Source organism: Saccopteryx leptura, chromosome 1 (assembly GCF_036850995.1).
Source record: "Saccopteryx leptura isolate mSacLep1 chromosome 1, mSacLep1_pri_phased_curated, whole genome shotgun sequence".
NCBI lineage: Eukaryota > Metazoa > Chordata > Mammalia > Chiroptera > Emballonuridae > Saccopteryx > Saccopteryx leptura.
In genome coordinates this window covers 106,510,440-106,537,349 of record NC_089503.1, presented here as the reverse complement: position 1 = coordinate 106,537,349, position 26,910 = coordinate 106,510,440, and the positions used below count along the sequence as shown (strand labels likewise).

At 42.4% G+C, this 26,910-nt stretch overlaps 1 protein-coding gene, 1 long non-coding RNA gene and 1 pseudogene across 3 annotated transcripts in view; 1 reads left to right on the top strand and 2 right to left on the bottom strand.

The window, feature by feature from the left end:
- AGXT2 (alanine--glyoxylate aminotransferase 2) overlaps nt 1–17,158 on the bottom strand; it is a 44,596-nt gene extending 27,438 nt beyond the window's left edge. The window contains exons 1-7 of one of the 2 annotated variants that reach the window (XM_066373600.1): nt 16,946–17,158; nt 9,432–9,520; nt 8,272–8,456; nt 5,504–5,627; nt 4,082–4,176; nt 1,263–1,356; nt 550–643 (exon numbers count right to left, since the gene is read on the bottom strand). In XM_066373600.1, coding sequence (XP_066229697.1) covers nt 550–643; nt 1,263–1,356; nt 4,082–4,176; nt 5,504–5,627; nt 8,272–8,456; nt 9,432–9,520; nt 16,946–17,033 — 769 coding nt within the window. In that variant the 5' untranslated portion in view covers nt 17,034–17,158. The remainder of the gene's footprint in view (nt 1–549; nt 644–1,262; nt 1,357–4,081; nt 4,177–5,503; nt 5,628–8,271; nt 8,457–9,431; nt 9,521–16,945) is intronic. The other variant, XM_066373610.1, reaches the window with a different exon arrangement.
- Nucleotides 4,219–4,338, bottom strand: LOC136390157 (U4 spliceosomal RNA; annotated as a pseudogene).
- Nucleotides 17,159–17,178: 20 nt separating the features above from the next.
- On the top strand, nt 17,179–26,460 carry LOC136398945 (uncharacterized). Its single transcript, XR_010750074.1, has 4 exons — nt 17,179–17,331; nt 18,007–18,144; nt 20,119–20,338; nt 26,206–26,460. It is a non-coding gene; the product is annotated as an uncharacterized lncRNA (long non-coding RNA).
- The last annotated feature ends 450 nt before the right edge of the window (nt 26,461–26,910 follow it).

Genomic DNA, 26,910 nt, shown 5'->3' with positions numbered 1-26,910 from the left:
AGAATGCAAATAAAAATTCATTTGATAAATAGACACTTTCCTTGTGAGAACGCTTTTATAGCGTTTGCCTGAGATGTCAGCAGCCTCCAGGAATGGCCTTATATTTTGACAGGGTCTCTCACTTTGGCTGGCAGCCCAAGTCCCTGAGGGAGCTTCTTGACTGGAGTTTTGAGATTTCTAAATATATTCCTTTTCCTCTCCCCTCCTTCCATTGGAAATTGCTAAGTAATTCCACCAACCTTGTTTTCTTCTAAGATCAATAGCAGGCTATTACTACCAGAGTTAGAGGAGCTTCTTTAATGAACTGCTGGCTGACAGCCTGCTTTTAGCTTAGCTCTGATAACACGAGCTGCTTTTCCTAACCACGAGATAGTACGGGGTAGTGGCATGAGACGTGATTCAACGAGGGGTTGCTTTCCAGTTTTGTTTTCTTGGCTTTTTCCTGTCCCACTTTTTCAAACCTGCTCACTCAGGCATGCATTAGCCTTTCCCCAAGTTCCTTACCCCTCCCGACCTCCCACCACGTCCCTCCCTCCCTGCCAGAGGGACCTGGTGCACAGCTGCATTTCCTAATGGTTTGCACAGGAGAATCTCGGCAGTGGCTTCCTCCCCAAGGGCCACGGAAAACATCTGGGCACATGGTCTGCAAAGGACAAAAGCAAAAGTTTGGCAAAGCATGAACAGAGGACAGCCAGTTGGGGGAGCATATGGTACCAATCAAGACAAGAGGGTTTCTTAATTTCATATTGAGATTCCTCGCCCACTTAAGGTGGAAACCTAATCTTCTGCTTTGAAGGGATAATTTTTTTCTTAGAAATAGTTATGTGGGCACTCTACAAAGGAAACTGATTTCAATGTCAGCCTGGAAACAACTTGCTCAAGGGTTGGTGAGTAAGGGCATCTAAAAGAATAAGAATAATTACATAGCTGACGCTGAAAAGGTGGGTACCAGGATGAGTCTATCGAAGTTTTACACATTCAAAGCTTTGAGAACTAATTTTAATGCATTCACCGCAATTTACTTGATTTTATTTAAGAGCAAAAACATTTGAAAACTCTATTACTCGTTATTACTCAGACTCTGAAGGCCTTTCTAAGAAACATTTCCCCCAAACTGTCTTTAATACAATTAAGTCAAATTGAGTTCCTGGTTAATGACAGGCTGTATATTACTTTCTAATCTTAATACTTGGAAAGTGTGATCAATTGTTCCACATACCCAGCAGCCTTTAGAAAAATAAGACAAAAAGCTCAAAACTCACCGATTGGCAGCTTATCCCGCTGGGGAGGGTTGTCTTGAATGCTCCTACGTTTGACAAGCCAAGGGTGTAAGGACTGCATCCGTGGTAGGCTCCTCTGTGAAGAAAAAAAATGGGGAAAATGAAACGAAATTCATTCTTCTTTGATCTCTGACCTGTGGAACACGGGACATGACACAGAGAAAACCCGAGAAGGCCAGGGAGATGACATGGAACACCATTAACAGGCAACTCCAATGGCTTCTAAGAAATCCTCTAAACCTACGTCAGGCTGACACCTCTTGCTGGTGTCATAGATTTGAAATTGTGAAAGAGATTTTGGAGGCCATTCAGCCAAGAACTCTGACCTTAGCATTTGCCCTCTTCTGCTACTCTAAAGTAGTGAGACTCATTTTTAAGCGACATGCCAGAATTATCTATTCAATGAGTATTTGTCTTCAAAGTAATCATCTTGAGAAGCCAAATATTTCTTCCTGTGGTGCTATGACTGAACACCTTTGGGGAGTCCTCTTTAAGTGTCTTAAAGGCCACCCTACTTGGCATAGAAGAAACACAGGTCTTGCTTCTTTTTGAATATAACATAGTCTTACTTAGTATAAATCATCCTGATCACCAATTTTGGTTTCAAATGAGCTTGGCCAGTTTTTCAAATCAAAATCACTTCAACTGAAGATTTAAGGCTTTGAATTAAGACTATGCAATAGGGTAGTCATATATCTTGAAAAGGAGACACAAACATGTGTTGGACCCTGGTGGCACCATGACTGCTTTGAATAGATTGATACTAACTTGGACATACATCTTTTAGAACGTTTACTTAGGTAAAATACCAATCACAACTCTTTTTTAAAAATTAATTTTGTTTTTCAGCTTTACTTCATTGGGATGGGGTAACAATATTGGCATGTACAAAAAGGATGGTGATATTGGCTTAAAGAAAATGCTTCTGGCCAAGTGGTAGGGAGATGAAAGTAACAAAGACAAACACAGAAGTTGGAGTTTTTCAAAAGTGAGTTCAGATGTTAGTTACGCCACAATCTGTGACCAGAGGTGACTCGTCCTATCTAAGCCTGTTTTCTCCTCTGTCATTGGATTTGAGAGCAGTCATGCAGTTTGAGTCTTGTGTCTCTGGTGTGTCCCTTTTTGGCCATGTGAGGAGGCCAAAGAGAGAAGGCCACATGCTAGAAGTGCTTTGAGAGTCTAGACTTAGCTCCATAAGCTTCACTGGGTTTGCTCAGCCTGGGCCCAGAGCCAGGCAGGTGGGGTAGCGTGGCATAGAGGGACAGGGAAGGATCAGCACCCTTTCTGGAGTGAGGAAGCCAATGGAAGTAAAGCTCTTTAATTCTGCTTCTAGTGTAAACCAGGTTCTGCCCAAATGAAAAAGATCTGAACTCTTCTGCAACCTGTACTCCCCCATCTATTTGTTTTGTTTTGATAAACCTCTATGTAGTCCCGACACCCCTTCCCTCGGTGGTGCCTCTAGTCCCATCCCGACATGCCTTAGGACCTTCGTCTCCCTGGTTGCCTTTCTCTCCCAAAACTGAATGCGAACATTCCCAGGGCTCTGCTTTGTCCTGTTAGTGTAGGTTCCCTGCCCGCAGTGTCCCAAATGCTAATCACAATTCTTTATAGTAGTACTTAATTCATAGCAAATGTTTGCTCAGGCCTGTAGTCACTACATGTCCATTTCATATAGAATGTATAGTATTGGATGTGCTTTGGTAATCAGATTTTGCAAAAATAAGATCTTTCCAATCTAGACAGAAATTATGGCCATACAGGTCAAAGAATGGGACTATTTCTTTGTTCCATCAACTTTTACTATAACTCATTCCTGCCTTTTACATAAATCTTATTATAAGAGTGTTTGAATGTGTTTATGTAAAATTGCCCGAGGGAGGCAACTGTAAGCAAAATTCTTAGTTTTCTTTTATTTTTAATGCTAGTAATTTAGCCATCAAGGGTTTATAATTAACCTATTAAATTATCGATTCTCAAAGTCACCCAAAGGAGCAGAAATATGCAGGGTTAAATATGCATTCTCTGAACTCAAAAAGAATAAGAGGTGAGAACCTGGTGTGGCCGCCACTATGAAGTGCGTGTCTGCCTCCTTATAGGGCAGAGATGAAGAGGGCTCAGTGTCCTGTGGTAGAGTCATGAGCTTCTCTGTGTGGAGAACAGTAGTTCTGGCATATGACTTAGCATATGTCACAGTCAAAGCACTTTTAAGAGTCAAAGAGCTGTGATGTAATCTTCAATTTCTTAGGAAATTTACGACATAACTGGGACTCTATGCTATTTGTTACCCCAGTCAGAGACCCCTACCTGAGAAAGCCCCTCCATGCTATATTTAAAAAATAGACATTTAGGCCTGACTAGGTGGTGGTACAGTGGATAGAGCATCGGCCTGGGATGCTGATGACCCAGTTTCAAAGCCCTGAGGTCGCCAGTTTGAGTGCAGGCTCACCAGTGCGAGTGTGGGGTCACCGGCTTGAGCATGGGATCATAGACATGACCCCATGGTCTCTGGCTTGAGCCTGAAGGTTGCTGGCTTGAAGCCCAAAGTCACTGGCTTGAGCAAGAGGTCACTGGCCCGGCTGGAGCCCCCCAGTCAAGGAACATATGAGAAAGCAATCAATGAACAACTAAGGTGCCGCAACTATGAGTTGATGCTTCTCATCTTTCTTTCTTCCTGTCTGTCTATCTGTGTCTGTCCCTCCATCTCTATCTCTGTTGCTAAAAGAAAAAAATAATAATAAATAGACATTTAGTATTAGAGCTAGTCAATGTTACTAAAGGTGAGTATTCCAAGGAATGGCTACCTGAAGGAAATGATGTCTGCGTTCTTTGTGTGCGCTCTGGCCATCAGCATGGCCAGGTCGTTGGCTTCTGAGCCGCTGTTCACCAAGAAAATGACCTGGAGGGAAAAGGAAGACACATGCCTCATACTTTATTTTCTTATTATCCAATTCATTCAAAATTGTTGAAGACTGTGTGTCCCAGCCTCTGATTATTCAATTAGCAATAATTGTGCCTCAGATCAACCTCATTGGCCATGACGCTGCCCCTGCACAAAGCTGATAATGAAGAGGAGTTCCCTTTAGAACCAGGGAACTAAATTAAACTGTCATTTAATTACTGTATGAATTCTACGGGTTTTAAGTGCTAGAGATGCAAAAATGGCTATGGGATTGTCTCAGGTGTGAAACATTCCGGATTTTCTTTGGCTTTATTGGATGTCCTGCAAAATGCTAAGTTGGGGAGACCTGCTCAAGTTTTCACAGTGGTTAGTGGCTGAGGGATCCGAGTACCAGTTCTCTTGGTTTCTGAACCTAAACCATGACTCCTGATCTGAAGGCTTGGGTCTAGGTTGACTTCCTGATCCTGCAGCCCCAAGGATATCCCAGCCCGGGAGGTCAGTGTGTGTGGATGTTGGAAACACAAGCAAACAAACAAAAAATGCAGTTCATCTTGGCCAAAAGGAAGCAGAGATCTGAAGGGTCCTAGATCCCAGGCTTGGGGACTGGGAGGCATGTGCTTGCCCTTGCTGACCTTCTTGCTTCTGCTTTTCCATAAACATAGCTGCACTGAACTTAAGTTAGGATGTAGTTCTGCCAACTTCCTTCATCTCTTCTAGATGCTACAGTAAATACAGTATCCAGGTAATAGACTAAAATAATAATAACTGCTATGGCAAGGTACTGTTCTAGATACTACATATATATTCACTCATTGAATCCCTAAATGCAAATCTTGGCCACCACTTTGACATCTCCATTTAGTTAAAAAGTTTAGTCATTTCAGATACAGAAAAAATTCTCATTTTGCAGAAATATCTTAAGTGTGTCTTCGACTAAATGAACTGAATGTTATTATTTATTTTATTTAAAAATGGCTCCACTCTTTGTAAAAGAAAAAATGCAAAAGACTGCAGAGGTTCTGTGAAACCAAGAGATGAAAACCTCTTGGGGAACATAAAGGAGAAAAGTGGGGGGGGGGGGGCTCTTGCTAAGTGGTGTCTGCAAAGATGTGGTGAGGACAGCCACCAGAGGCTTGATGCTGATGAAGTGACCTGGGATGGTTTCACCAGCAATGTGTAAATTCCTTTCTTCTTGATTATTTCCCCATCCAGCTAATAGCTCACTATTTCAGCTGTTCAGTGCACACAAAGGCATACTCCTGCCTCTTAGGGCCTCTCCCCTGACATCATGGGACCCCCTCCCTTTGGGCTGAGAGCATTATACCTTTAGAGGTTCCGGAAGAAGTGAGGAAAGCTTCTCTGCGTATTCATAGCTTGCTGGGTGGAAGAAAAAAGCACTTACGTGCCACAGGAGGCCAAGCTGCTTCTGTGCCACTGCATTTACCTTCCTGGATAAAGAGGAGAGTGATCCACGCTGCAGGCCACATGTCCCTCCCCCCATCCACACCCCTCACTGGACATTGAACTCAAGAGTTTTAAAGGGCTGATTTCATTCACACAGGAGAAAGAACTCTAACCACCAGAGCTATCTGGTAATCAGATGTGTTGCCTCAAAAGTAATGAAAAAGACTAGATGATTATCTCGTACGAATTTTAGAAAAGACATTTCTAGTTTAAGAGGGAGTTTGGACATAGCATCTCTTCTAACTAGGTTTTCTTATTAATTATGCTTTATATAGTTTGGAACCTAGAGACAGCTAGATGTAAGCCTGGGTGACTTCCCTTTTTATTTTTCTACAGAGCAATTGATCCATCAACACAGGTATACAACATCAGTCCTCTTTCCGTCAAAGGAGGTTCCAGTATCTGGGTGTTAGTAATGGAGAATGTTGAACATTTTGTAGCTATGAAACCACTCTCTGTGAGAAAGATTCATATTGAGGGACAGTATGAACCAGGGGTAGATAAGACCTGGCTTGTCATGCCTTGAAAAGCCAGATCCAGATGTTTGATCTTGACCTAAAGGACAGCAGTGACTGAAGTTTGTTACACAGCAATCTGTTTGTTATTGATAACTGTCACACCAAAAAGAAAATCGGTTCCTGGTTAAACAATTCTGAGAAATGCCAGATCAAACAGGCTTTTTTTACTGCAGGACTTTTCAGCACCTTTAACAGTATTTTCAGGACCTGTAACAGTCTCTGTGTACTGTCTCTCCCCAGCAGGGACATACAGTTTGAAGTGTTTCCCAAGCTAATTTTTTCATAGGGCCTTTTGCCATGAAACTTCTTTTAGAACATTGTGGAATGTCAGTAAACTCAAACAGAAGAAACCCTTGACAAAAGCAGTGTTTAGCTAAATAAAGCTGAGAGCCACGTGAGGGTAGAATGGGGGGGGGGGCAAGGTGGTACTGACCGGGCCAGCTCGGAGGGCATGGTGGCCTTTCAGGTGTAGGAGGAGAGCTCCCAGGATGCTGGTGTTAGCAGGAATTAGTGGGAGGGGCCTGTCGGAGAGGCATTCAGGGGAGGTAGAACCGGGCCTTGGTTGGTTATAGGGAATGAAAAGCAGGGAGGAGTCAAAGATGGCATCAACATTCTTGTTTGGAACATGGGGAAAACCTCAGGGTCAGCTGGGAAATGCAGCCAGTTATCTAGGTACCCAGCTCCTGGCAGAGCATATCTGCATAGTAGGTGACCCAGATGAATGGAAATGCACACGTGCATGGAAACGGTATTGTGGAGCACGTGGTAGATTTGGTCTTGATAATGTTGAATTTCAGGTGACGGTGGAGTATTACGGTGCAGGGGAAGTACAGGATATCTCTTCCCCACTCTGGGTTTATTACAGTTACTTTCATAGCTTGGTGAGAGTCCAAGGCTGAAGAAATAAGGGTTGGAAAAGGCTGCTGAAAATGTAGCAACTAAAGGGTCAGAGGAGGGGAGATGGGGTGGGGCCCATTCTATGGGACAATATATAAAGGGAAAAACAGGGTGCTAAGGGAAGAGCCTGGGCTGCTCAGAGTGAGGGGGTCAGAGGGTGAGCAGGAGATGCACGAAAGTCGTGAAAGCCAATGAGAGTGGTCAATCAACAGGGACGGTGCCCTTCATTCTTGGGAGGGTTCTGTGAGAATGTTATACATTTTTCTCTACTTCACTTTTCTTTACTTCTTTTCTGTTTGTCTTATATCTTAAATTTCACTTGAAATTTATTTTGTACGCGCTTCAGGACCTCGCATGGGACTAGTGATTCCCGAAGATAGAAGCAGGAAGGAGAAGGTTAAGGGGGGGGGGGAAGACGGGGTCTAGACCCCAGGTTAAATCTCACTCCGCACCACCTGACCGCGGCTTGCTGGGGGGCCTTCCAGCCCCCGCTCTGACAGAAGGGTCCAGACCTATTCTGCTTATTTAGACTTGCTGCTTTATGTTTGTCCTACTTACTGTGAATTTTATTGGCCAGATTATTAAAGGCAAGAGAAGTCATTGAAATAAGCTGTCGGCACTGAAACCAGAAGGACCTGCGAAGGCATTGGTGTGGGTGGGCTGATGGCCCAGGCAGCAGAAGATCTCTGGGTTAATGGAGCCACACAGTCCTAATGTAAATTTCCAGCCAGGTTACATCCTTCCTTTACTGTCCTTTCTCTCCTCATCTGTCAATCACAGTAGATGAAAACCCTCAGGCTGGAAGTGACTTCTCATCTCCCATCATCCCCTACCCCGGCCCTTGTTTGTGGGAACTGCCTGCTGGTCCTTTCTTTCTACCTTTTCCCAGGGAAGTCCTGCCTTTGGAAGCTGTTACTAGTGAGGAGAAACCCACACGTACCCAAGTCCACAACAACAGTCCAATCATATGGTCCACTCCACTTTGCGTGGGCAATGAGAATGACTAAAACTTGCATTGTCAAGAAAAAAAAATTGCAGTGTTAAGATTCGCCCCTGCTCCCCAGGAAATAACAGGGAGCAAGTCAGCCATATACTGGGATATGCCCAAGGAGAGAGAATTTTTAATCAGGGTTCTGAATCCCTAACGTGACCATTAGCCTGCTTTCCACATATTCTTCTGAAGTGAAAACCCCAGAATTTCAAGGATACTTACGGGTGGCAGTGACCAACACTGACAGTGACAATCCCAGAAAAGAAGTCCAGGTATCTGTTTCCCTCATAATCAAATAGCCACTGCATGTGACCCTGGTGGAGGAGCAAGGGCTTCGGGAAGTAGGCCGTGAACACGGGAGAGAGGTGTTGCTCGTGGATCTCCAGGACACGCTTGTAGGGCAGGGACTGTGGACAGACAGCACGCCGGCATTGAGAATCTTTCCTCCTGTCTGTACCTTTCTCACAGTGGGTCACACAGCAATGCCTCATCACTCTACTGAGGAGTGTGGAGCTGTCACCTTGCGCTCACCAGCGGGTGAGTCTGCTCCATGCCTGCCTTGCAAATAACAGATGTTAGTAATGTGGCCCTCCTAACCCTTTCTAGATCAAGCATGAAGAAAGGGACAGGCAATTTTTACCTCCCAATGGAAAGCCTTGGTTTTGAGTTGATTTTAACTGTGGAGAAAAGCAAGACTTGGAAAGTAAATGTCTGAAGTAATACATCAGTTTAAAATTTTTTTATTTTGCTGCATTTTTTTTTTTTTAGAATAAAACAATGAAATGCTGGTGATGTTCACTTCTGCAATGATCAAACTTGCCTCCCTGCTCCTCTTCTTTGTGGGTCCCTCCTGACTATCTATTAGTTCTACAATTTCTAACCTATGGATATTATATAGAACAAATAATTTGGAGTGAGAGAGAGAGAAATATTTATTAGCCTGAGAGCCAAATGATAACTTTATATTTTTTTGGTGGAGAACACAGCGTAGTCAGATTATGCATTGACATATGTGACAGTCAAAATCAGAACACCGTTTTTTAAAGTTAATGTGCGCTGTCCTATTTTGTGATATGTAGTATTCATGTATGTGCATGTCTGTTTCTCTGTTCTTCTGTGTGGTCACGATTGTCTCTTTCTTGCACTGTCTTCCATCTCTGCCTCTGTCTCTGACTCTCTTTCACGAACATGCACACTGATTCATCCAGCAACATTGAATGGAATCAAGGTTCAGCTGCTCCCAATGATTTAAAGGACAGGTGATCTGGGATAGGATGTTTCAGTGGCAGGCGGGGCCACTTGCAGGTCCTTCTTGAGGAAACAGGTAACTTAACCATTTTGAGAAATACCTCCTCTTTTGGATTTTTCTAAAGCTCTCTTACCTGGTATCTTTCAGGCGTGAAGTCATATGGAGGCATTCTGGGTTTTGTATGAAGACCAAGCTTGGTTACAGATCTCCAGAAAGTGCCTACTAAAAGGGAAGTGAGTTAGGATCCTCAACTAACTATCAGACAGGCTTGTTTGTATAAATCACCTACAGTTACTTGAATCAAGGTCCTTAGGATATTTTATTTCTTTGTTAAAAAAATCATTTAAATTGATCTTTAGTTCGGAATTAAAAATTGAGGCATCTCAATAATAAATTTTCTGGAGTAAAAAGGACAGTTGCTCTCAAATGTAGTCAGAAAAGGTGCAGGAGATATGGGGGGAAGTCATGGTTCTCCCATTGGGGTCCTTCACAAGCATGGGAAGCTCCTCCCCCATCCCTGTGTCAACCACATTTCTCTTTTCAGATGACTAAGTGTCTTCCAATGTTCTGTGTTGTGTGAAATATATTCTCCTTGTTAATAGAGGTTCTTTCTAAGTGTTGGGTTGGCCAGTGCCTGGATCCCAGTATTTATACCAATTCCTGATACAGGGTTGATTGTCAATAGACAAGGAATGAATTGCTCTTGACTTCTCTTATAGGGAAGAAAGAGAGAGAGTAAGAAATGCTGGACAATGTACTACAGTCACAAGTACCACATGCAAACGAGTCAGAAAGACAAAACCTTCCTCGAAAACATGACCACACAAAGGTCAAGACAACGCAAGACTGTGAGAAAGCATAGATAAGCTAAGCCAGAGGATTCATTCATTGTTTGGAGCTAGAAGGGACCTTAGATTTTTTTAAATTCAAATGCTCATTTATAGATGATCAAACCAACCTAAAGTGGAAAATTAATGTGTTTAAGGTCAGTGAGCTGCGGCATAAGAATGAAACTGCAAGTTCTTGACTCCCAGCCCAGTACTTTCTCGCTCACTCATTAACCACTGTCAGCCTCCCCTTCTGGTACAGACTTAGATGGAATAATGAAGCCAGAGACAGCGGTGCCTAGTGACTTTATAAGTACTCTTTGAAAAGAATGCCACTAATTTGGAAGATTCAAGGTCAGTATCGAGAGAATTTTGCAGGTGGCCATGAGATCTCTTGTTCAGCAAGAACTTTTGAATATGTGGATGAAATGCTGGTATTCTGTGTGGTTGTGAAGTCATAGTCCAGAGAAACACAATGGACAATTGCGTTTTTGAAAGAAGATGAAATATAATAGCACTAAATGTGTTTTCTTTCAAAGAACTCTCATTCACTTTTCTGCTCTAGAGAATCGTGAATGTCATTAATTTGCTCCTCCTTTGAAAGTGAGTGGCTTTCAGCTATTCAAGCATAAAAATAACCTCCAAAACGACACCTTAGGTTTTCTGAGAACTTCGGCTTTGAAAAGCTTCTAAATTACATCAGTCTCTCTACATCAGTCATTCTTCTGAGATGAAAAAAAAAAAATTCTGAGTGTTTCTAAGAATTCACACTTTCGTCACTCCTTGAGTTCATTTTCCTGTCTGCGAAATTGGAGCTGGCCACTGAGGGGCTGGCAGCTCTCTTTGTTTCCAGGTTATGAAAGTAGGCGGAGGGGGGCGAGAACTGGAAAGAAAGGTTTGATAAAGGAAAGCCTGAATTTTAAACAGTCAAGGCAGATTCATTCATTCATTCATTCATTCATTCATTCATTCACCCAATTGATAGGAATATGACGGTGGGATGAGGGCCCCCAATGAAATACTGTACATAAAATCCTGTTCTCGAAAAGAAGGAAGGAAAGAAGATAGATAGCAACCAAGTAGGAAAAATGATTAGTCAGGAAGTGAAATAAGTCTAGATACCATCTCAAAAGTCTATTGCTTTTTATAACTCCTCTCTCACTAAACAACCCAAACTCAAAAAATAAGAGTAATACTAATATCGATGGACAAAATAAAACCCAAACAAAAATGCTTGACTATTTATTATTTGCTAGAAAAAACTAAAATCTAAATATAGAAATAAGTCTGTGTTCTTTATTCAAAATAGCCTATGTCGCCTGACCAGGTAGTGGCGCAGTGAATAGAGCATCAGACTGGGACGCGGAGGACCCAGGTTTGAGACCCCGAGGTCACCAGTTTGAGCGTGGACTCATTATATTTGAACAAGGCTCACCAGCTTGAGCCCAAGGTCACTGGCTCGGGCAAGGGGTCAGTCGGTCTGCTGTAATCCCCCCCCCCCCCCATCAAGGCACATATGAGAAATCAATCAATGAACAACTAAGGAACTGCAACGAGAATTGATGTTTCTCATCTCTCTCCCTTCCTGCTGTCTGTCTGTCCCTATCTGTCCCTGTCTCTGACACACACACACACACACACACACACACACACACACACACACACAGCCTATGTTTTGAGGATGACCTAAGAGTTGAAGGTTAATAACAGCTCAGTTATGAGCATGGCCCCAGATGGGCAGAGCATGGGCCCCAGACAAGGGTTGCCGGGTAAATCCTAGTTGGGGTGCGTGTGGGAGTCTGTCTCACTTAAAAGGAAAAAAAAAAAAGTAAATGAAGAGTTGAGGTTTAATAAAGCCTCTCTTGGGTTCTTGGAACCCGTGTGTGTGTACAGTATGCACACAGCTGCCCACGTGTCCGTGCACAGGGCTGTGTGTGTATAGGGGCAGACAGACTCAAGGGGGGGTTGGAGGGGGTAACTGAGATCTGGATTCATAAAACTGGATGCCAGGTCTGTTTCTGTATGGGCGTATTTTGTTTCTTTTTTTCATTTTAACTGGTCTGATGCTGCCTTCTTAGGCCTCATGCTAAACACAGATGACAGCTGATGATTTTTATCCAACGCACCAATTTTTACTTCAATTCACCTGAACAACTCAATTTACAAGTGCCATTCAATCTGGAGAACACCACCACCCGTATATAATAAATGCCAAGTGGGAATCTAGATTCAATTTTCCTACTGCCTGGTTCTCACAGCTCCAGAACAGGCAAGTCAGCTTGCCCTTTTCTTCTCTCCCCCGAATCATAGGATTACAAAGGGAAAACCTGTTGAGCCAGATATGTGCCAGAAATCAATTTGTGTGGGCGTTTGAAAATTCTAGGGGCTATTCTCTTTGTAATGATAAAGATTTTCCTAACATTGTTCCAACCAGATTTCAGCACGGGGTGGGGGGGCACTTATAAAGGGCTTCTTCCTTACTCTTAAAAAAAGGCTATAAAATATTTGAAAATGCCCCATGGATACAGTTGATAGAACATTAAGGTGATTTATTAAAGTGCTAATTATGCCTTACTTCTTCTAGTGTATTAGGTAACTTAAAACAAAAATAACTTGTCACTTTGGGTATCTCATTGGATACTTGGGATGTCGATGAGTTTGGAAGATTTTATCATTCACTTTAGACCTGAGGCATGGACAGATGAAATGTGAGGTATTTGCCATTTTGAAGACCCCCCCCCCACTCCCACCCCATGGGTTGAGGGCTAGAGACACCACCTCATGGAGGCCTGCTGAGACTGAGCTGAGGTCTGGGAAGGGAGGGGCAGTTGGCTGAGGGAGAACGTGTTTTCTCATCTGCTCCCCACTGAGCTGGAGCTGCCAGCTCCCAGACCCGAGAGATCTTTTTTCCATCATAAACTGTCCCACAGTCTGCAGGACATCACAGAGGACACTTGTCCTTGCTGTTCAGCATCTATTCCCTTCACCATGACAGGTGGCACCCTAGTCTCTCTGTGGAGAACCACCTCTGCCCAACTTGTGTGTGACAGGTCTCAGGATAATACAGGTCAGGTAAAGGTAGCTTTATACTCATGACTGTGGAACACAGAGTTTATTCTTATATTATTATTTACTATTATTTTCTATATGAACAACCGTAAACCTACTTTTGGCCATCCTGTGTATCAGATGCCTGCCTCTCACCAGGGATGCCGAGGGAAGGGGCAGAGACCTTTGAGGGGTGAACGAGATGTCCTCTCTTTAGGACCCGACGTTGTGAGCAGATGCCTGGGATGGAGGGAAAAGCTGGCCCTCATCAGAGACAGGGCATGCATACATGCACACAAGGCTGTTCGCCCCAGGAACTGTCCCTGCGGGCGTCCCCTTGTGTCTTCAAGCCTAATCCTGCCCCTTCCTCACCTCTCCCCCCACTCCCCATTGACTCTCCCTCCCTCCCTCCCTCCCTCCTTGTCAATAAATGCCCTTTTGCCAAAGTAAAACCAGGGCTAGTTGTCATTGTTCACAGGCGAGAGCTCTGCCTGACCCCGAGGATGGCGGGTTCTCCTTCTTTTTGGCACTTGTGATAGCAGGCCTTCTCTAAGGTCACCCCTCCTGGCCCTTGACTGCAGCAGGGACTTCCTGGAGCAATGCAGGTGGGAGACCTCCCTTTAGGGGCAATTTTAATGTTTTTCTTAGAGGAGTCTGCTGGAGTCTTGGGAAGTTTCTCATGGACATGGCATTATTTACCCTCCTCTGCCCCCTGCCATGCATCTCCTTGTAGGAGGAAGAGCAGATAATAAAAATATGGTACATTTCAGCACATACCTCACCTTCCTGGAAATGTTATACATTTAACAATTATTAGCTAATTAGAAAGAAAGAAGGTGCCCTTGTGATATTTTCTCCACTCTTTTATGCTGAAATCAAATTGCTTCTATAGCTTTGTGCTCAAATATAACTCCAAATCATTGTGCCTAGTTTTTTTTTTGTTTTTATTTTTTTGTATTTTTCTGAAGTCAGACAGACTCCCGCATGCGCCCGACCGGGATCCACCCAGCATGCCCACCAGGGGCGATGCTCTGCCCCTCCAGGGCGTGGCTCTGCCGCAACCAGAGCCACTCTAGCGCCTGGGGCAGAGGCCAAGGAGCCATCCCCAGCACCCGGGCCATCTTTGCTCCAATGGAGCCTCGGCTGCGGGAGGGGAAGAGAGAGACAGAGAGGAAGGAGGGGGCGGGGTGGAGAAGCAAATGGGCGCTTCTCCTATGTGCCCTGGCCAGGAATCGAACCCGAGTCCCCCGCATGCCAGGCCGATGCTCTACCACTGAGCCAACCGGCCAGGGACCATTGTGCCTAGTTTTTAAAACATTTTTTTATTAATTTTTAGAGAGAGAGGAAGGGAAGGTGACAGATAGACAGAAACACTGATCTGTTTCTTGTATGTTCTGACCAGGAATCGAACCGGTAACCTTTGCATATTGAGATGAGACTCTAACCAACTGAGCTATCAAGCCAAGGCTCATTGTGCCTATTAAACTGGACAAGGCCTAATATTTTATATACACATAGATCATACAGTCTGTATGTAGTTGTTATACAGGATTGTGACATATTAATTTTTACTTATCTAACAACACTTAACACCTGGTGACAATATCTAACCCAGTCCCTGATGACCCCTCCTCCTTTTTATTTTCCTATCTCCTCACCTGGATTTGGTTTTGTTCACATCAGGTGTCTCTACTGGATGGTTCTGTCTGTTTGTTTTTTACATGCTGTTTATCTGTTTACACCCAGTCTCCCCCACAGGGATGCACAGGGCAGTGTTTGTTTTGCTCACCATGGCTCTGTCTATGGGGCAGGTGCATAATAGGTGCTCAGATGCTTTACATTGGATGCATATTTTTCACACAGCAGGTTCTTAACAAGAGTGTGTTCAGAGACTCTATGTTTGAATGAGCTAACTATAGTAGGTAAGAAAGTAAAAATCAAACGCCAAAGGATTTTGAAAGGTCAGGTAAAGGGTATACCATTCATGTCTATGTGGTGTGGGTATGCAAGGTTGCTTCTCCTCTGTAGTGGAGCTATGTCAAGGAGTCCCCAGTGAGCTGATCAAGACCTCTGGGCACCAAACCTTACCTGCCATTTCTAAGACACCCGCTGCCACCATCAGCCCGGCTCCACAACCAGGGGTGAGGGGAAGGAAGGGGAAGGGGGCCTCAGAGGGGACAAATCCTCTTGCTTTGTCTTCAGCCAGTGCTTTCAACATAGTGTTTGCCTTACCAAGCATAAAACTCTGGATATAATTCTAGATCCTTCTTAGAAAATGTTGGGGTTAAAGGATGTTTTGGCAAAAGACTCTTGATGGAGGGAAAAAGGAAATCCAAACAGAATTGGAAGAGGGTGGTAAGGAAAGGTCTGGTGGGATCGCTCTGACTTTGGAGTGAGGCAGACCTGGTTTTGAGTCCCTCTGGCCAAATCTCTTAATCAGCCTTTGGCCAAATTTCTTAATCATTCTCTACTTTGCTGTGACCTCGTCTGTGACATGGGACAGTGATACTCATAAGTCTGGCTGAAGATCAAAAGAGATAATCACTTAAAGCACCAGACATGTATTAAGTTCTAAAGAATTGCAACCTTGGAGGGAATAAAAAGCAAATAGGGCAGAAGAAAAGAAAGAAGAAAAGGAAAGATGAGGAGAAAGTGAAGGTAAAATTGATCATAATGCAGAATGCAAATGAATGGGTTTCTTATGCCTGCTTAGAGCTTGGGGAGCCCAGGGTCCCTCTAAGGCAGTGGTCCCCAACCATTTTTGGTCCACGGACCAGTTTAATGTCAGAAAATATTTTCACGGACTGGTCTTTAGGGTGGGATAGATAAATGTATCACGTTACCGAGACAAGTGTCAAGAGTGAGTCTTAGACGGATGTAACAGAGGGAATCAGGTCATTTTTTAAAAGTAAAACATCGTTCAGACTTAAATATAAATAAAACGGAAATAATGTAAGTTATTTATTTTTTCTCTGCGGACCGGTACCAAATGGCCCACAGACCGGTACTGGTTCGTGGCCTGGGGGTTGGGGACCACTGCTCTAAGGCACACACACGTGCAGAGAGCTGCCTATGCTCATGTTTGCATGAGGGGAACTGTTGAGGATGCGCTAGGGTTCTAGTAGAACAAATAAATGAGTGTGAAAATCACAAGCACACAGCACGTAATATATGAAGCCACCAATGACTGGCTATCCTAGATCCTCTCACATTCTCTGTTCCTCCTGGAAAGGGAAGAGTCTGCACAGAAGACTAGGCTCAGGGTCGAGTCCTAGTTTCTTGGGTGTCTGGGTTAATGATTGCACTTCTCTGAGTCTCTCAGTCTTGGTCTCACGTTGGTAATGCAGGGGATGGTTTCACCTCCTGGGGCATGGTAGAAGTTTGTGAGGAGGCCATGTGTCTCTTAAAGCAGTCATCCTTGAGCACCTATATATTGAAGTTAATACTATACTTTACTTTAAATTGCTTTCCTTTTATTTCTTATTTATATTACAGCTAAGATATCATGTTGTTTTTATTTTGAAAGTATGAATAGTCAGGTTTTATTACCCAGGGATTTCATTTCAAGACAAAAGGAGCATTGAAAAATACTGGACACAAGATGGAGCATTGGATCTGATGGGGGGGGGGGCGGACCCCACTGTGTGGTGACCTGTCTCCATGATCCCATCCTCGTCTAACATTCCAGAATTGCTGGCAACAGTCTCCAGGGCTCTGTGCCCTTCCCCTCACTGACCCTCTGCTGACCCACATCCCCCTGGTTTCCACTCACGGCTCGGGGAAAGGCATGTCTTAGGCGTCCTGGGTGAAGAAGTCTTCTGGTGCAGAGTTCGTGGCAAGTGTCTCCAGGCTAGAATCATCTCTCCTAGTCAGTAAGCAAATCCCCACGGAAGCAGGTCTGAAGAAGGGTTCCAACTTCTCACCCACGGGCTGGACTTTGAGATTGGGACAGAAGGGGAGGAGCTCTGGAGGGGAGTCCTGGGGTGGTTACAACCACCACTTCAGGCAAGCCCAGAGCTTTTATAGTGCCCTAGGGAGAGAAAGAAAAAGGGACTGGGGGAAGGGAGGGGGGAAAGGAAAGAGAGTAGGCAAGCAGGCAAAATGAAGATCTTCTGGACTACTTTTGTTAGTGTTGTGTTTCACTGACGTCTTGTCAGGGTGAGCCTCTCCGTGCAGGAGGAGGATGGCGATGGGTGTAGCAGGGGTCTCAAACTCAACTCAGCATGTGGGCCGCAGAGCAAGATCACAGCCGTTCGGCAAATACAAGTAGGTCCCTAGGCTTACTTAATTTTATCCAAAATATTTTGAACTTCGTGGACTAGTCTGCGGGCCGCACAAAATTGTTCGGCAGGCCGCGAGTTTGAGACCCCTGGTGTAGAGGAAGGGTCAAAGATTGAGATGGAGGGGTGGGAATAACAAAGAGAGGGGAAAGAACAGTGTGAATGATGTGGATGGATAAAGAAACCAGTATCGGTATTGAGGGGTCTTAGAGGAAGAAAAGAGGGACCAATGGGGGAGGGTGCTCCTGGGGGAAGGAGAGGGGCACCAATGATCCAGGGAAGGCTCTAGGCAGCTGGACATCCCCGTAGGCCCCTGAACAAGGCAAGAAGAATGAGAGGTGTTACCGTGCTTTATTTTTATTGCATTTTAATTTCTTAAATTCTCATTTGTCATTCTTGCCTCTGCCTTCCCTCATCTTTATAGACAGCTATTTAGTGTATTTAGTATATATCTTTTTGTTGGCACGTATTCTTGTAAATTGTGCACTGTTTGTGGTAAGTGCATTTTTAATTTATGTGAATATGTGTCCTTTTTTTTTTCTCCCCACTCAAGAGCCACAATTCTAAGACTTATCCAGGTTGCTCTGAGAATAGTTCTTTCAGGTTTCCAAGCAAGAATGACTGTGTGCTTGGCATTGCGGAAGCAGGACAGTGACAAAGGCAATTGGAACTAGGGAGCATGGGAAGATGGGTGAGTACCATACAAGGGGGACATCTCCTGTCACCCTGCAAGGGGACAGTTGGCTTGGTTACATCATCTACTGACACCTAGGAAGCAACCTTGTACCCCAAATGCGCACCGGAGGCAAGCTCAAAAAGTGTTCTAAAGTCCATGTAAATAGTCCGCTTTTGCATGGGGCACCCAGCTCCCAGCTCCTTCTGCATTGGGGGCTGTGGGGAGGAGCTGTGTAATCTGGCTGCTCACCTGCTGTGAGAATGACCAATGTCAGTGAGGCCAGAGGTGACATAGCCTCTTCTTATGTCCAATCTGTCTTGCTGTTGGGCCGAGGTGAGAAAATACCCAATTCCTGAAGTCTGCTATATGTTCTTTAACTCCACTGGGCTGTGATCAACTTTGCTTTTGTGACCTCTGCAGGCTGCAAACTCCTTTGACTTGAAATTCTTCTTGGGTTGTAAGTTTAGAGATTGTTATGGTGAGAGGCACCCAATAACATTAGGGGCTGCCTACCCTGGGCACACAAACTGCTGCATTCTGAATAACTAACTGCAAAAGGAGTAGTGTCTTTTTTATTTAAAACCGTTATCATAACAATATATACTACCCACAAAAATTGGGGGATATTTTAAAATGGATATGAAGTGATAAAATATCCCCTAATTTTTGTGAGCAATATTTTTTTGTGTGAAAATAAATACAATCAAGCCTAAAATGAGCATAATTAAGAAAGTAAAATCACACTAAATCTGACCATAACCTTTTAGTAAAATCTCTTTCAGAAATCTTTCACCATGGGCATGCCTGTGTATGTACATGCTTTTTTATAAACTGCCGACAGTCAATAATGCAGCTTTTCATGCAAAAATGCAGCTTTTCATGCAATAATATAGACCTGAGTCATCTTTCCTAATTTTTTCATAATATATTTAATTTACTTTAATTAAATATAATTTAAATGCGAGTCACTCTCACATTTCATAATATATTTTTCATAATATATTTAATACTTCATGATATATTTAATTTGGGGAAGTTCTTGACCATTATTACTTCACCCAATTCACCTCTGTTTTTTCTTCTCTTTCTGGTATTTCAATTACACATATATTACACCTTTTGAAATTATTTCACAGTTCTTAGAGGTTCTGTTATGTTTCTTTCCTACTTTTTCTCATTGCATTTTAGTTTGGGAAGTTTCTATTACCTGTTTTGAGTTCACTGACCCTTTCTTCAGCTGTGTCTGGTCTACTGATAAGCCTACCAAAGACATTCTTTTTTTAAAAAATTTATTGATTTTAAAGAGAAAGAAGGGGGAGAGAGATTTGTTGTTCCACTTACTTATGCATTCATTTCACAATGATTAGTCTTCCTTTTCCCCAGCCAGAGCAGTGGGTGGGGGGGATCCTCACCACGGAAGCGGTGATGTTCCTTTAGGTAAGATCCACAAGAGTGTGGGGTCCTCCTAAGACTGTGGCAACCAGGGAGCATCTCATTCTCACACTAGTCTACACCAGCCCTCCAGCGATTTGTCAAAATTACTGTTTAAATGTTCCTACCAGTTATGGCTCTGGAAGGGTGGCTTTGGCTACAAGTTAAGCACGTCTTGACTGTTATCTGTAGATTTCAGAGTGACAACTCACTCTGCCACCTCTCTTCTCTGATGGATTAAAATCAAATCATTAGTTTTCAGTTTGTCCAGCTTTTTGTTGTAAAAATGAGAGCGACAACATCCAAGCTCGTGGCATGTTGAAGATAAAGCTAGAAGTCTCCGTGTATTTTATGTCATGAATCCCTATTGACGGAAAGCTTTATTTTCTACAACATCTTAGGACATAGAATTTTGTGCTCTGTGCTAATTATGTTTTTCTTGAGTAAATTCCTTGAAGAGAGATGTCTAAGTTGAAGTGTATGTACATTTTAAATGCACTCCAGTAAAATGGCATCCATTTACAATCTCACTAACATTGCACCAAATTGTTTTCTAAGATGCTGGGTCCACTGATCTGAAAACTGGGGTGAGGAGAAAACAGATTTCCTCCAGAGCATCATCCTCCATCTAGGAGTCACTTGAAGTATCAGTCCAAGATCTCCTACCATACATTCACAGAAACCATTCTTGGTAAACAGCTGTGGTCTGTCAGTAACAAGGGACTTGAAGAGATATCTGCTGTGGATCTTTTTCTTCACTCCCCTGCAAGCAGATCAGGTGTAATTTCTTCCCTTTTACAGAAAGGCAGAGACGAGGAGCTACCTCATTTACAGGACGGCGAACAGGAGGAGCAGTCCCCTGCCAACTTTATTTCCCAAATGATGAATTCCTTTGAAGGTACAGAATGTATTCCATCAGGTAAAAAAACTTGGCATTTCCTTTTGAAAAAGATAATTGGCAAATGGGGGAAACATGGGAATTGTGTTGTCATGTTAATGATTATAGAAGAAGCTTTTTTTTTTTTTGTAGACAAGTTAATTAATGAGTTATCATTTAAGTCTTGAGTGGACTGAACTTTGCTTTTTGCCCCCAGTCCTTCTGCCAATAACAGAGCGGGGTCTTGTAAGAGTTACTGAGGGTAAATAAAAGTTTTTCCAAAGTGATCCTGTCCCTTTCCTAAGTCATTTAGAAGTTGTGGAACTGGAGGAAGTGGGAACGTTTTAGAAGGATCCCAGATGACCCCTCAGTCACAGGAAACCTTGTACTATAGGGACGGCCTTTTCCAGTGAGCTGGCCAGGAAGGGTGGCATGTGCAGGGCGCTTAGAAGAAGGGCAGAGCTGATGGGAGCTGTGGCTCAGACCCTGTAACCCTGTAATCAGTTTCATGCAGCCATGATTTTCTTGAAAAATGGTGCAGAATCAAAGTCCCTTTATTTATTTATTAAGATGAACTTTTTTGGATAAGGCTCATTTGGAGTTATTGGACTGAATATTATTGAAAAGTCAGTCTGGTGAGACCTCGGTTATCTGAGCCTTCCCATTAGACTGCAATCTCCAGGACAGAGAAGGGACGCCCCTAATGCTTAATGTGATTCAGCACGGGGCCTGGAACCCAGCGCTTATCACGTGTTGTTCAACAGTGGATGGGGTTGAATGACTGACAGAGAATGAAATTGGGAAGACTTGGTCATGCACATCCAAGTCAATCTCTTTTCGGTAGAATGTATGGCAGAAGTAGGCTGGTGCATAGGCCCCTCTCTTAATGCTTGGATTTCTCCACTTATTGATGATCCCTTGAACTTCACAATGAAAGCATTCTGTTTTTTCCAATCACAGCAGGATGACATTTCTTAGAAGTTGGCTCCTTATGTCCAGGGTTATATGGGGGGGGCGCCGCCCCTAAACTTGGGCCCTTACATACAGTAAATTACCTTCTTAAGACCTTTAATCTCATCTTGTTCCTATAATAATCATTATAAAATTGGATGATTTATATTTCAAATTGCAAAGACATTTAGATTGCAGAAGAAAAATAAAGGAAAAGTGCACCAGATAAGAAAAATGGAACTGATCGATCACGTAAGGAACATGTTTTCAAATAGAATGAGCACAAAACCTAGTTCCCCTTATTCGTGGGGAATATGTTTGTTCCAATACCCTCAGGGGATGCCTGAAATTATGGATAGTATTGAACCCTATCTGTATATGTGGTTTCCCTGTCAATACATATCCACGATAAAATTTAATTTATAAATAAGGCACAGAAAGAGATTAACAACAATAAATAATAATAAAATAGAACAATTATGAAAATATACTGTAATCAAAGTCATGTGAATTTGGTTTCTGTCTCTTTCTGTGATGATCTAGGCAGCCACTAAGGGGCTAACAAGTGGGTAGCATATCCATGGGGGATCTGCGGGACGAAGGGGTGATTCACATCCTGGCCAGGTAGAGAAGAATAGCGTAAGATTTTCTCATGCTACTCAGAACAAGACACAATTTAAAACCTACGAATTGTTGATTTCTAGAATTTTCCATTTAATATTTTCAGACTGCAACTGGCTACTGTAGCAAACTGTGGACAGTGGAACCATGGATAAGGGGACTATTGTATATGCTGTTTATAAGAGATGCACTTACAGCATAACGCCATAGAGCAGTTGAAAGTGAAGGAACAGAAAGAGACTTGTTAGAGAATTACCACCAGAGAGAAAGCTACCGTACCAGTATCAGTATCAGAGAAAAAGATCTCAAGACAGAATCATTAAGGATAAAAGAGATCATGTTTAACAATGAAAAGGATAATTTATCAGGAAGACCAAACACTTAAATCTATAAACCCCTAATAATACAGCCCCAAAATACAGGGTGGCGAAAGTAGGTTTACAGTTGTGAGTACATGAAACAGAGTTTATTCTTGTATTGTTATTTATTAATTATTGTATTGTTTTCCATATGAACAACTGTAAACCTACTTTTGCCCACTCTATATAGGAAGCAAAAATTGGTAACATTACAAGGAGAAAGAAATTTCTCTAATCTTAGAAAACTTTAACTTACAAATCACCTCAGGAGATTATATCTCAAGAAGTAAAAAAAAAAAGAATCTCATAAATGCAAAAATCTTAAATAAAATTTTAGCAAATTAAATGCAATAAAGTTTGCAAAAAATATAACATAACCAAATAAAATTTATTCCAAGAATTTTTTTTTTGTATTTTTCTGAAGCTGGAAACGGGGAGAGACAGTCAGACAGACTCCCACATGTGCCCGACCAGGATCCACCCAGCACGCCCACCAGGGGCAACGCTCTGCCCACCAGGGGGGTCGCTCTGCCATGACCAGAGCCACTCTAGCGCCTGGGGCAGAGGCCAAGGAGCCATCCCCAGCACCCGGGCCATCTTTGCTCCAATGGAGCCTTGGCTACGGGAGGGGAAGAGAGAGACAGAGAGGAAGGAGGGGGGGGTGGAGAAGCAAATGGGTGCTTCTCCTATGTGCCCTGGCCGGGAATCGAACCCGGGTCCCCCCGCATGCCAGGCCGACCCTCTACCGCTGAGCCAACCGACCAGGGCTATTCCAAGAATTTGAGGGTAATTTAACATTTAACTATTCTCTCTAAATTAATTCTCCATAATAATTTACATATTAGATGAATAACAGAGAATATCCATATTGTTATAGTGATAGATGCAGAAAAAATTTTGAGAGCTTTTAACAACAATTCAAAATAAAAAAATTATTAGCAAACAAGAAATAGAAAGAAATGTCTTTAATATCACTAAGTGTACCTGCAAAAACCTACAAGAAACACTATACTTAATGATAAATTTTTAGTAATATTATTGTTAAAGTCAGGAACAAGAAAGGCTGTCTACTACTCTGCTTCTACTCACCATTGTACTGGAAATCCAACCCCAAGAAATAGATCAAGAAAAAGAAAAAAAGTATAGGGATTAGAAAACAAGAGCAAAGTTGTTACATTTTATTGATATAATTATAAAAATGGGAAAATCCAAGAAAACCTACAAATTATAAGAACTAATAATTGAGTTCAGTAAGGTTTCAGGATATAGGATCAATATTAAAAAATGAGTGGTTTCAGCCCTGGTCGGTTGGCTCAGTGGTAGAGCGTTGGCCTGGCGTGCAGGAGTCCCAAGTTTGATTCCTGGCCAGGGCACACAGGAGAAGCGCCCATCTGCTTCTCCATCCCTCCCCGTCTCCTTCCTCTCTGTCTCTCTTGTCCTCTCCCGCAGCCAAGGCTCCACTGGAGCAGTTGGCCCTGGCGCTGAGGATGGCTCCATGGCCTCTGCCTCAGGCACTAGAATGGCTCTGGTTGCAACAGAGCAACGCCCCAGATGGGTAGAGCATTGCCCCCTGGTGGGCATACTGGGTGGATCCCGGTTGGGCGCATGCGGGAGTCTGTCTGACTGCCTCCCCGTTTCCAACTTCAGAAAAATACAAAAAAAAAAAAAAGGAAAAAAAAATTAGTGGTTTCTATATACAAGCAACAACCAGTTAGAATAAGATAATGTTTAAAAAAAATACCGTAATAACAAAAATTATATGGTGCCTAAAAATGAATCTAATAAAACACATAAAGAACAGTATAAAGCTTTATTATTAAAGACCTTAGAAAGTAAACTGATATACCATGTTCGTGATAAGAAGACACTACATTATAAAGATCTAAAATTCTTCCAAAATTATACATAAATTTAATTGATGATTTAATTTGCTGCACAATTTTTTTTAGGAAAGTTCATGGGCTAATCTCAAAACTCATATGATGAATAAATGGCCAAGAATAACCAGAATACTTTTTAAGAAAATACAGAGGTGTAGGAATTAATTTACCAGATGGTAAATTAGACTGCATAAAATTACGGTAATAAAACAGGGGACCATCAGATTAACAGACCACTGGACTGTAATAGAATGCCCAGATGCAGGACTCAGGCCTGTGCAGAGACTTGGAAGATAACAAAAATGGTGAGAGAAGATAAGCACATAAAGGATGAGTTCTTCAGCTGTAGAATGGAATTCAAACAGCAACAAAATCCTCTTATGCTTGTCAAATTATCAACAATTAAAATCTGATGATATCAGGTAATGATTAAGGAGAGAATGGCATTGAAGACATGTTGAGCTCTGTGTTCCATATGATCTAACAATTTTATCTATGTAGATCCTGGAGAAAGTCTTGCAAATACTCAAAAAGCGAGACTTGCATATGAATGTTCATTGCAGGGTCCTGTATAATAGTGGAAATAGAGAGTTGATAGGAGCAGGGTTTAAACAGCAGGTAAAACCAATAAGCTGGAGCTATTTGAATCTCAAGACTCCAATGCTGAATAAAAAGAAACTAAGGTGCATAATACATATACTGTTATCTATGTAAAATTCATAAACACCAGAATATTGATATATATTGTTCATGAATACATATAGATGAGGCATTTTTTAATGGCCAAGAAGAATACATAACAGCTACAAGATTGTGGTTACCAATAGAGAAAAAGATAGAGGATTTTGTTATTGAGGGATGTATATTACTGCATCTGTGATGTGCCATTTATTTTTTTTTAAAAAAAGGTAAGGAACAGAAACGATGAGATGTTAATATTCATGAAATCTGAGTGTTGGTAATTGATCTTTGTTATATCATCCTCTGTAGTTTTCAAGTGTTTACAAAATATTTTATTCAATAAATAGATCATAAATGGAAGAGTAATCACAGCTAGAGTTTTATGTGAAGACGGAAGATAATTCTAGGTAGAAAGAAACAAACAAAAGAAAGCGTGAATCCTTGGCACTGAGTTTTGTGGCTTAAGTTTCATTTGGGAAAGTTTATTATATATCAGATTTGGAAAGTGTCCCTTTGATTGATCTTAGTTGTTCCCAGAAGGACTAAGGAACTTCTGGGTACTTCCAAACATATTTACGTTTTTAAGGCTCAAGTTTGGCACATAAATAAAGACTGAGGGAAAGGGAAGATGCAGAGTTTAGCTGGCTTGGAAGCAAGATGTCAGTTTTGATTTAGAATTAACAGGAAAATAAAATTAAGGAATGTGTTGAAAGATGAATACAAAAAACTGTGAGTCTAGAAAGGACGCCTGGATGAGTGTTCTAAGACAAATATTTGAGCATGTGTCTGTGTTTTATATCCAGAGGAGCTTAGAATGCTGTCCTTTTCTTCTTTTAAAAAAATTTCCTAATAAAATTTGTAGAAGAAAAATTTACTTTTTTTTTCATAAAATACGTTTCATCTGTGTGTAAAAAGAACCCCCAAAAGCCATTGTTCAGGAAGTGATTTATTAATTAAAAAATTTTTTGATTTTATTTATTGATTTTAGAGAGATAAAGGTGGAGAGGAGGAGCAGGAAGCATCAACTTGTAGTTGCTTCTCATATGTGCCTTGACCAGACTCTTTTCCTATATACCCTTCTTGTTTTACTCTATTTCTGCCCCCGAGACTTCAAGCTTTCTACTAAATGAAAGTTATATCTCCCAGTCCCTAAAAAATAGAAGAGATTTAGAATATATAAAGCTTGGTTAGTATGTTATAGGGAGTCGGGTGTGGGTAAAGTTTCAAACTCTTTCCCGGCCAGATATGGAAATATATATTTTCTGTTTTCTTTCAGAAAAGCACATGCAGTGGTTTTGGAAAACGAGCTACATATTACTTTTCCAGCTCCTCGTAAATTATGTGATTGCGGTGCCTGGTGGCTGACACTCCAATTTTTGCTGCTTAAAAGTGAAAGTGTGCACAAGTATTAAAGACAGATGGAACCGATGTAAGCATGGGGGACTCAGCGTTTCTTTGTTGGAGGCCAAGTTTTAGAGTGTGATACGCAAGAGACTTTTCATTCCCCTGTAAGAATGGCATTAGAGAACCAGAAAACCCCATGCCATTCATTCCCCTATTCTGCACCATAAGCATGGACAGGAGGTGAAGATTTCTGGATCTAGAGTTGTTAAAAGTAAAAGGTTATCATTTTATACTTAATCTGAAAAATTTTGTCAGAAAAGATGTTAGTAATATGGAGGATTCATACTGTTAAAAAAAATACCCACCCTGGCCGGTTGGCTCAGTGGTAGAGCGTCGGCCTAGCGTGCGGAGGACCCGGGTTCGATTCCCGGCCAGGGCACATAGGAGAAGCGCCCATTTGCTTCTCCACCCCTCCGCCGCGCTTTCCTCTCTGTCTCTCTCTTCCCCTCCTGCAGCCAAGGCTCCATTGGAGCAAAGATGGCCCGGGCGCTGGGCATGGCTCTGTGGCCTCTGCCTCAGGCGCTAGAGTGGCTCTGGTCGCAATATGGCGACGCCCAGGATGGGCAGAGCATCGCCC